Source organism: Herpailurus yagouaroundi, unplaced genomic scaffold (assembly GCF_014898765.1).
Source record: "Herpailurus yagouaroundi ecotype Mexico unplaced genomic scaffold, PumYag 387, whole genome shotgun sequence".
Lineage (NCBI taxonomy): Eukaryota > Metazoa > Chordata > Mammalia > Carnivora > Felidae > Herpailurus > Herpailurus yagouaroundi.
The window spans coordinates 1,501,446-1,512,269 of record NW_024412604.1 but is presented as its reverse complement, the minus strand read 5'-3'; the positions used below and the strand labels follow the sequence as shown (position 1 = coordinate 1,512,269).

General features: G+C 55.1%; 1 protein-coding gene across 5 annotated transcripts in view; it reads left to right on the top strand.

Moving 5' to 3' along the window:
* The first annotated feature begins 4,295 nt into the window (after window positions 1–4,295).
* TPRA1 (transmembrane protein adipocyte associated 1) overlaps window positions 4,296–10,824 on the top strand; it is a 15,429-nt gene continuing 8,900 nt past the window's right edge. For 2 of the 5 annotated variants that reach the window (XM_040463309.1, XM_040463310.1), the window contains exons 1-2: window positions 4,542–4,656; window positions 4,880–5,171. Coding sequence is in view for 2 of the 5 variants with exons in the window: in XM_040463307.1 (XP_040319241.1) it covers window positions 4,312–4,656 (345 nt within the window). In the remaining 3 variants the exon portion in view is untranslated. Of the gene's footprint in view, window positions 4,657–4,879; window positions 5,172–10,824 lie in introns of all 5 variants that reach the window. The other 3 variants (XM_040463307.1, XM_040463308.1, XM_040463311.1) reach the window with 2 other exon arrangements.

Here is a 10,824-nt window from a genome sequence, read left to right as displayed (position 1 = left end):
TGAAGACCAGCGCCACCTGCTGCCTGCGCGACCTTCGCCACCCTGTGGACATTTTACAGATGGGGCAACCGAGGCTCAGAGAGCCCTGTTTCCCAAGGTCTTATGAACAGAAAGTCTGTTTCAGCTACTCCAAAAGCCCTCAGGCCGAATTCTTCAAGCACCAAAACAGCTCCAGGATTGTAGGAGGCCACATTTGGTGTTCTAGTAAGTTATTTTGACTGAGGGAAGCAAAGATACCGAGATGTTCCAGATACAAAGAACGACAACTGTAAATATATAAGAGAGCACGGCGCAGCGGGGATCTCTAGGCATTTCTGTAGTTTCGGTTAAACAGCTTGCAATGCCCAGGAAAGGAGAATCCCTCAGGCTGCTCCTGGGTGGTGGTGGATTGAACCAAACTGGAGACCGTTGCTGCTGTCCTCTATCCAGCTAGCTCAAGCTAGGGCAGGTCCCTTGGTGAGCGCGGCAGTGAGGAAGCATCTCTGGATGGATTGCAGCGTAGGTGCAGGAGGGATGATGAGGACTGGAAATATGCCAGAGATACTTAGAAGAGAGAATCTATCGGCATTGGGTATTGAGGGCAGGCAAAAGGGAGGCATCCCGGATGACACCAGGATTCTGGCTTAGGAGACTAGGTGGATGATGGCACCACCTCTGAGATGGGGAGCTCAGAGGGAAGACAAATTTGGGGGCAAAGAGGATGTTTGTTTCTGGCTATGTTGAACATGGGCCCTGAGTGGAGATTTCCAGGAGGTCATCCAATGCTCGGGTCTGGACCTGGAGAGGGAATTTGGGCCTCAGCTGTAGATTGTCTTGAGAGTGGTTGGACAATCCAGAGAGTGAGCGCAGTGAGAAGACCCAGGCCTGGGACCTGGGAAACACTGACAGTTAGGAGGCACCAACAAAGGACTCTGGGCAGGAGATGGGATGCTGGGAGCTGCTGGGGAAAAGCCAGAGAAGAGATGGTGGATGGGACTATATTAGTTATCTATCGCCTTATAGCAAATTATCCTGGAATCCAGCAGCTTAAAGCAAGGACCGTGTCTAGGGGTCTGGGATCTGGCTGTGGCTTAGCAGGGTGTCTCTGCCTCAAGATCTCTCACAGTGCTGCTGTCAAGGTGCTGGCGGGGGCCTCAGTCTCGTCGGAAAGGCTCAGCTTGGGAAGGATCCACCTCCAAGCTGCCTCATGTTGCAGGAATCAGTTCCTCCCAGACTGTTGGATGAGGACTCGATTTCACACTGGCTGTTGGAGGGGGTCCTCTTACTTCCCTGCCATGTGGGCCTCCCCACAGGACATCTCACAACATGGCAGCTGGCTTTGCTCACAGCAAGTGAACTAGAGGGTATGAGAGGCCATATGAGACATCTGATAAGGAGCCAGCTCATTTCCGATCAAGCTTAGCCTTTTTCCTTTGTCAGCTGGTCACGAGGGACCTCTTGAATAGGTCATAGGTGTGAATGAGGGAGAGGCGCTGGTGTGACGGGGGTGGATGATATGGAGCTACAACATATCGCTTATAATCTGCTGGGCCCACATGAATTTACCACTTAGCGAGCCTGATAGAACCCAGTTCATTAGGGGCAGCTCTGGCCTTATGGTCCCTGATGTCCCCTAGTTCTCTCCAACAGGGTCCAGTAGCCTAGCGGAATTGCTTTTGGAATGCATATATAATTTTCTGCTGTAGGTGGCCTGGCGTTGCTCTAGAACCCTAGGGGTGTACATGATGGATTTCCCACTAGGGCTTGCCATAAACCTCACACAGCATCTTTACTCACCATCTATGCCTCTAATATTATAGGGTCTGTGAGCCCTGTGGTCCATGGGACAGCTCTTTCCTTTTATGTCATCCAGACATGTATGGGTCAGCGCAGAATTCTCAGGTGTAGAATATACTGCCTCCGGATCCCAAAGAGTGAGTTTTTGCATTGTGTTTCCTTCCCTGCAATGGGGTATTCAAGATGCAGTCTTTTGTCCTTTACTTTGGAAGGGATGTTCTGGTATGCCCCAGACCACTAAACTCCACTGATGTGGCAAGCCCCCACATCTTCCCGGGGTTTATCTTCCACCCGATTTGGAAGCATGTATGTTTCATCGAGGTCTTCGTTTACTTGTTACTTCTCGTTCAGCCAGCCAGATTAGTAGGATGTCATTGCAATGTTCTGTCAAATGTCCAGATGGCCAGGGCCCTTCGGACCGCATGACAAAGGTGGGAGAGTGACCACTGGCCTGGGGCAAGACCATAAATGTGAATGGCTGTCCTTCCCCGTGAATGTCAATGGTTCCTGATATGAGTGGTCAAATAGAAGGCCAGCCTCTGGGTCCCTGAGGCCGTGCCGATCCACGCTAGCAAGGACACCAGCACGGAAGCTGTGATTGGGGCTACTACTTGGTTGAGTTTGTAGCAATCTACCAGCATTTTCTGTATTTTTTAAAGATCAGACTGATGAATTAAATAGGGATACGATGGGGTCCATCCCCAACTCCAGATGCTTTAGGTCTCCATGGGTAGCACTAATCTCTGCATATCCCCTGCCATGTGATATTGTTTTTTTTGTTTTTGTTTTTGTTTTTGTTTTTTTTACTTATTATCTTGGCTAAGCTAGGTGGGTAGGAGGCAAGTTTCAGGGGCTTTCACTTGACCTTCACCTCTGAGAAAACTCTCCTCACACAGACCAAGGAACCAACATGGGCATTCTGCCAACTACTGAGTACGTATATCCCAGAGATCTTTTCAGCCTTCCTGGCTGCTCCTTTGGCCTCGACAGTTATATGACAATTGTACAGACTTTTCTTCTGACAGCGGAGCAGTCATGTTGTTTCTGTTGTTTTGAGATTTCCATTGCTTTCAGGGATCCCCGTTCTGTAGCAGCCATGGCCTAGAGAGGATGACCACCCCTGAGCCCAGTGTAGGACAAGGAACAGAACTTGGGAGTCTGATCTTTGTTTGTTAAACTACCACTTCTTGAACTTCGCTAATGCTCCGCTCTGTCCTGTATGTAGGGGATACCACAGTGAATAAGATCCTGATTCTGCCCTGAAGAGGAGGGCGCGAAATAGATACACCCTCGGAAATCCTGCAGAAACCTACACGCAAGGCCCCAAACCCAGGGTATAGAATGCAGAATTGTGCATTGCAATGATAATAGCAAACTGCCTGCCCCGGAAGTCTGTACTGTCTTAAAAAAACACACACACATAAAGATAAAGATGGAGGGTAGTCTTTTAGCCTGGTGACAGATACTCCATTTCTTCTTCCTGGAACATGGTAGGAGGGAAGTTTTCCTGCCCCCTGGAGGTGAGGAGTGGCCTAGGACTTGTTTTAGCTAATTAAACGTGAGCAGTGATGGAGTTCTTTTCTTAGCTTCCTGGCAACTCTAGGAATGGACTGTGACTCCCCGTAGCCCATTCAGGAAGGCAGGCTTCAGCTTGGGCACAGCCCCTCCTGGCCAATACAGAAACTGTGCACACTGACCACAGTCCAAGCTGGGAAAGTCCCAGACAAACCAAATCCCAAATGGTCACGAGGTGGTGACTTCCCAACCTTCTCCTGTTTTAGAAGAACGGGGTCCATCTCATTCCAGCCCAACTGTGAAGTGACCGTCTTATCACTGGGTGTGTGTCCTGAGGTTACCGTGATGAGTGGGTGTCTACAACTTGCACCAGGCACCGAGTCAGCCTCAGGATATTGCAAAGAAAGTGACAAACATGGTTTTGTCCTCGTGACATTGACATTCTAGTGGAGGGTGGCTGATGAACTAGGAAGCAAGTAAATGAATATAATCATGTTCGAGAGATGGTGCTTGGAGGGAAATAAAGGGGCATTATGTGAGAGACTGCACAGCTACTTTAGCTAGGGTGTCAAGGAGGTCATGTGACAAGGAGCCAGCCAGACAGGACAGATGCAGAGAGTGGGAGGCAGGGACAAGTTTGGTATATTTAAGGAAGAGAAACAGAAAGCACCGTGGCTTGAACACGCTGAATGAGGAGGGGTTAGGTGGGAAACGGTGACTCAGACGCAGGAGGGGCCAAACCACGCAGGGCCAGCAGAGGAGAAGCAGGAGTGAACACGGCAAGGATGGGGCAATCAGGGAAGGCTTCCCAGAGGAGATTGCCTGAAGACCTGTTGAAGTCAGAGATGAGAGGAGGGGCAGTTCAAACCCCGGGCGTCTTGACTTCCTAGTTGTATGGCTCTGGACAAGTTATTTAACGTCTCTAAGCCGCAGGTTCCTCCTCTGAATAGGCGGCTAATAATAACCGCCCTGCAAGGTTGTTGTGAAAATTAGTGCCTGAAACCCGATTGGTGCTCAATAATGCCAGAGCGCTTTGATGGTGGACGTAGGGGCAGCGTGGCATGCTGTGGAAACGCGTCGTTCCGGGAGAGGGGGAGGGGCTGTCCCTACCCTTCCTTCCCCAGCCAGGTGACCAAAGGTCACCAGGCAAGACTGCCGCTGAGGGGCGCCCGAGGCTGCAGCACGCGAGGGGGAGGTCCACGGAGGCTCCTCCCTGGACGGTCCGGCCGCGTCCGGGCCCCAGAGGAGGAGCACTGGCTGGAGCGAGCGGGTCTATTGACAGCTGCTGACAGCTGGGGCAGGAGCAGGGGCCAAAGGGGGGCAGCGTCCTCAGTTCTCGGGTCCGCGATCCTGGCAGCCTTCAGGGTGAGATACGTAGCAGCTTCCCTACCGCGAAGCTGCTTCCCTCCCCCGCAATGCCCTCTTGCTGCCTCTTTAAGAGGTCAGCGGGTCGCCCCGCCTCTTAGGGATCTGATTGGCTTCTTCCGCGGCTTGCGCCTTCTTTTTGATGTAACTCCATTTCTATAGGCTTCTGGGGGCTGGGGGCGGGCCTGAGGGCTATAAGTAGGGGCTGTGGCTGTTTTTGCAGTTTTGGCTGAACGAAAAGGACGCGCCTGCCATCTGGTCGCCGCTGCCGGGAAGGGCTGCGTGGTGTCCTGGGGGCCGGTGGGCCCGGCGCGCTGACCCCGTTTCCCCTTTCCCGCTGATTCCCCATTTCCGCGGAGCCGGCTGCCCCCGGCTCTTGCGCGACGTTCCCTGGCCTTGCTGCCTGCCCGGGGCGCTGGAGGCCGGAGTCCCGGGGCCTGGCCGGGTCTGCGCACCCTGCGGTGGTGGATGAGCGGCCCGGGCGGCGGGGGCTGAGCACGGCCCGGGACCCTCAGGTAAGGAGGGGATCCTCTCCCCTTTCCCGCCACACCTGGACGGGGAGCCCCATCGCGGCGCGTCCGGAAGCCCTGCCGCGGGGCTGGGTGCCCCCCTCCCTCTGCCGCGCCTGGGACCGGCGCTCCAGGGACGCCTCCCGGCCTCCGCCGCACCTACAGTCCCTCTCTGTCAGGGAGCTCCCAGAGCCCGGGTGCCCATAGTGACTCCCCGCGACAGCTGCGGGAGAGCGGGGAGCTGATCGGCACCCCCACCCCCATCCTCACAGCTGGACCTGGGGCCCACCTGTCGCCGTTCCTTCCTTTCGGAATGACCCCTTCCCGCTCACGGCACACTCTCAGAGGACCCCCTTGGGGGAAGTTTCAGAGGGCCAGGGGCCCCTGGGTGAGGACTCACGGGAAGAGGGGACGGGTAATTGGGAGGCCCGTAGATGGGATGGGGCGGCTGAGCCCTCTGCGAGGGGGAATGAGGACACACAGGGCTGCACAGGCCCGGGGCTGGCCATCGAACAGGGCTGGTGGACCCTGGGGCTTGAGGCTGTGTAGGAGGAGATCTAGGCCAAGTGGCCCCGCATCTGGGCCTGTGTCCCCACCTACAAACAGCGTGACAGGACCTGCTTCCACAGCAGGAGGTGTTGTTTATAAGGCCGGGGCTGCTGTTGCATCAAGGACCGTCTGGGAGGCTCAGAGACCGCTTCCACCGGATCAGGGGGGATGGAGGGTGGAGAGCGATTTTGCCTTCTGCCTCTGTAGTGGGGATGAGGCTGTGGGGTCCTCCCAGGCGATCCTTCTCCAGCTCCCCAGAAGGGCTTGGCCGCACTCTGCTGGAGATTCATCTGTCCACATTGTAACGTTTTGGTGAGAACTTAATTCTGTGCCAGGCGCTATTCTAGGGGATTGGGTCATGAGCGCGCCTGGGATGGGCAGCCAGTAAACACATAAACACGCAGCTGGGGCCACTTCAAATGAAGTGCTGTAAAGAAAACACAGGGCGGGCCAGCCATGAGAGATGGTTAAGGAGTGCCCTGAGGAAGTGGGCCACGTGAGGAGATGATGCAGGAGAGGAGCAAGCACCAAGGCCCTGAGGTAGGAGGAGGCTTAACAGCTTGGAGAACAAGGTGGAAGCCAGGGGCTAGAGAATGGAAGGGAATGAGGCAGAGCAGAAGGCAGGGGTCAGATCAGATTGGGCTTTGACAGATGAGGGAAGGGGCCCAGGGCTTCCCATCCTCCCAGGGGCTCCTGCCTGGGCTGCTGGCAGTGTGTCTCAGACAGTGTCCACCTCCCCACCCCCAAGGATGAAAGATAAGGGGTTGGCGTCTGTCCTCTGGAGCCTTCTGATTTTGTTTTGGTTCTAGGGTTTAGAAGCTCAGCAATCTGCTAGGGGTCAGAAGCCCCGAGAGGCGTGACAGCAACTATGAGGCATGGCCTCTCTCTTACGCTCGGGGCTCTCTGTCTTCCCTAGAGTTTTCCATCCAGCCCTGATCAATCCCAATGCACAGATGGGAAAGCTGAGGCCCAGAGAAGGGAAAATCCCATCCAGTGGCTCATAGCAGGTCTGGCACTGAATGACTGGAGCCAGCCTGGCATCCTGCCCCATAGGCTGGCCACAGAGGAAGGGATGGAACTGGAGGCCCAAGTGGTGAGTGGGAAGATGGCCTCTAGAATGTTAACAAGGTCAGGAAAGTCCCTCCCAGGTGGAAGACAAGTCTGTCCCAGTTTCCCTGGGCCTGAGAGGCTTGGGGTTGCCTTAGGCTACTCAAGCATCCCAGAAAGTCCCCTGAGAATTCCCCTCTCTAGTCTGGGCTCCACCCCTACTGCCCCCTGCCCTCAGCCGGCCTTCCCACCATCTCCTGTCCCTCTGTCCCCCATTTCCTGAGCCTGCAGTCCCCTTCCTTGTCTGTCACCACCAAGACTTCTGCCTCTGAGGCCAGGGAGGAGAATGTAGAGCCAGTGACTCACCCCTCTGTGCCTCTCCTTTCCCCCTCTGTACAATGGGTACAAAGTAGTTCCCTCTCATTTAGGGGCTGCTGTGTTAGTTAAGTGTGTCACCACACGTAAAGTCCTCTGTCTCCAGGTAGTGTGCGTGGTTGTTTCATTTTTTTATCATTGCCTCAGTCGATTTGTAAGCTTTGACCCATAGTGGCAATTCTGGTGTGGCCCACAGCCTCATGACCCAGCTGTGGCTCTCTGACCAGCAGCGCCGCAGGGGTTAGCGTTGAGGACTGTCAGCTGGGCCCCGTGCCTGCGGATCAGAACCTGCCTGTGCACAGTGCTCAGGTCTGAGAAGCACAGCTCTAGATGAAGCCTTTCATCTACAGGTGGAGAGATCAGTGCCTGGAGAGGGGCCCTTGGCAAGTTGCCACTTGAGGGCCTGGGCACTGGAGACAGATTACGTCGCAGGCGGCTCGCTGGCCCTGAGCTTTGTACGGTGGGGGTAACAGAAGTACTTCCCTTGTGGGGCTGGGAGGGCTCAGCGAGTATTCTGTGCTGTCATTGCAGAGTCAGCAGGGGCACTGGTGGGGAGCAGTCGATGTTCTTCTCCTTCATCACCCCCCAGCCAGCAGTGCTTGCAAAGGGGCCCTTGGACTTGGAACCAAATCCTTCTTTCCTCTACACCCCAAGCTCTCCTCTGGGGGTGGAGGGGGCGGGAAGCAACAATTACCCTTATGTTACCTTTTGTAGACCTTTGCTTCTCTGTCCTTGTCTGATCCTCAGCACCTTTGTCCGGCAAGTGTTATTGTCCCTGTGACGCTCAGAGAGGAGAAACGACTCACGCAGGGTCACGGAGCAAGTACGCGGCAGGGCCAGAAGTGCAACCCGGATCTGCCCAACTCCATAACGTGTGTTAGCCGGAAGTTTTTCAGTAGTACAGGAGAGAAATCAGACTCCACCAGACCTAAGCAGAGAAAGGCATTTGTGGGATTTAAAACTCAAAAGAAAGTCCAGGGGTAGGATGAACTTCAGGTGTGGCCAGATCCAGGGGCTCGCATGAGGCTGTTCTGTCTCCGGGATGTATTTCCATCTGTCTCTCGGTTCTATATTCCTCGAAGTTGGCTTTATTCTCGGGTGGGTATCCATGTGCAGGGTCAAAGTGGGACAGCCCTGGCGTACTGCTTTTAGCAGAAAGCCCATCTGTTCCAAACAACTATAGCAAAAGTCTCAGGGCTGATTCTCATCGGTCGGGGCAGGGGAGCATCCCGACTGGCCGGGCTTAGATCCCGTGCACGTTCCTTGGAGCTGTGATACAGTCCGCTGTGCCCAAACTTCATGGGCAGAGACTGGGGAACCCTCAGGAAAATGGGGCGCTGGACAGGCAAAACCAAGTGACGCTTCCCCCTTCAGACTCTCTCTCCGGCTCTCCTGCTCCTTGGCCCTGTTCATCCCCACTGGGGACTGGGATCCCCATCCCTTCACAAGGAACTCTCAGCTTCCCGGCGGCTGCTGGGAGCTTGGCCTCCTCAACAGCCACATGCAGGTGCAGACAAGGGGCTTTCCTCCTTCAAGGTATCGGGTGCTCAGGAAGGAAAACGTTTCTTGGGAGACTTCCCCCGTGTGGCATCACGTGCCCTGGCCTGAACTGGCCACCAGCAAGGAGAACACCCTTCTTGACTTTGACCAGAGCCTCCCTTCAGGGCACTGTTGGCAAAGGTGAGGACGATTATCCATTTGGTGGACCGTCCCCCATGTTGCAGGACATTGGCAGCCTTGGCCCTTGTCTATAAAAACATCATAGCACCCTGCCCCCGCAGTCCCTGTGTCAAACTGGAGCACCCCTGCACACGGCCCAAGAGCCTGGTCCTGTTCCACACTGCCCCGACCCAAAGCCACTGGCCAATAGTAGTTCAGCTTGTGGCCCGGGAGAGGGGTCCCTGCCTGTTCAGCAGGGCATCATGGAGGGGACCTGGACGAGAACAGCACTTTGTCAGTTAGGGACAAGGGAGCAGTGTTTGGTGGGGCCACATTAACAGCACTGGCCTTGCCATTGCAAAATATCCAGTGGCTGAGGCCAGAAGGCACCACATCCTTCCTGTCTTCCCTCGTTCCCTCCGTGTGTCCGTGGGGAGGTCAGGTCGGCCAACCCTCCCGAAGGTATCCCAAATTCCTCCACTCCACCCCCACTGCAGCCACGCCCTCCCGCCTGCACTGGTACAGGGGCTTCACTCTGCCCCCGCTCCAGTCCGTTTTCCACGGCAGCCTGAGTGGAAAGGGGATCCCGTCCCCTGCCTTCGTGACACGCTTCTCATTGCATTTAGAATGAAATCGCATTGCATGTGGTCATGTGGCCCCCAGTGACCTGGCCCTGCCAGCCTTTCTGATCACCTCCAGCCACACTGGCCTGCTTTTTGCCCTTTGAACAGGCCAAGCCTGTTTGTATCTCACGGCGTTTCCATTCATTGTTCTCTTGCAGATATGCTCTTTGTCCAGATTTTTCCAAGTCTGCCTGCTTCTCGATTAGTTAGATCTAGTGCAGAAGGCACTGGGTTGTCTGACGACCCAGTCCAAAGCAGCACCTCTTTATATTCATTGGGATTCTGCCTTAGCTGTTGAAACAAAGGTCGAGACAACAAGATAGAAGATTACTCCTGCATGTCGCGTGACAGTCTGCGTGCAAGCCGTCCAGGATATGCATGGAGGCCTATTGGGTGTGGGACCCAGATGCTTTTTCTTACTGCTCTCTCCTCAAGCCATGGCTTCCGTCTCGTGGTGTAAGATGGCTGCTGTTGCTCCTGCCACCACATCCCTATTCCAGGCAGTGGGAAAGGAGAAGTGCATGGCCTGAAATTGACAAACTCATTAAATTAACTGTTCATTTACAATTGGATAAAAGTTGATTGAGGGGCCATGGCCAGTGGCAAGGGAAGCTTAGAAAATAGCCATTGTTCTGGGCAGCCTTGTGTGAGCTATGGGCTCTAGTGCTAAAGGGAAGGGTGGATGCTGGGGACCCTGGTAGTCTCTACTGTGTTACCCCTTGTTCCATTCCACTCCTCCGTTTTCTTCTCTGAGCCTTTATCTCTAGGAGAAGTTTGCTTCGTAATGCAGTTTTCATGCTGGCTGGCTGCCTCCCCTCCTAGAACAAAGGGGGAAGTGTGGCCCAACACCCAGATTCCTCCCTGGCTCGCGGTAGGTGCTGCTGCTGCGGGCGGAAAATGCACGAAGAACGCACCCTTTCTTTGGACCTACTGTGTGTCGGGCATATGTTTGCCCTGTTGGTTTGGCCTCGAGTTGCCAATGGGGATGTGATCCACAGGCAGCGAGTGGCCTGTTAGAGAGAGGGACGGGGGAGGATGGTCTCAGCCCACCTGCCTCAGTCTCCTCTCCCTTTCAGCCAGAGGCAGTTGCTCCCGTTTCATGGCCTGGATAGGTAGCAGGGATGTCCCTGTATCCCCTCCAGCCCTCGCCTTTGGCCTGTCGTTCAGGGGCCACCAATCCTTGCTAACAGGGCGCTGAGCGTCCTGGGCTGCCCCTGGCTGAGTGTGAGGTCTGCACTCTCGGGGTGTAAACAGAACGCGTCTTTCTAATTTTTTAAAACTTACTGACGTGTAACCCGTGCAGAAAAGCACACAGATCCTAGATGCGACTCAGTGGATTCTGACCGGGTGAACACGCCTGTGTGGGGGGGGGGGGGGGGGGGGGGGGGGGGGGGGGGGGGGGGGGG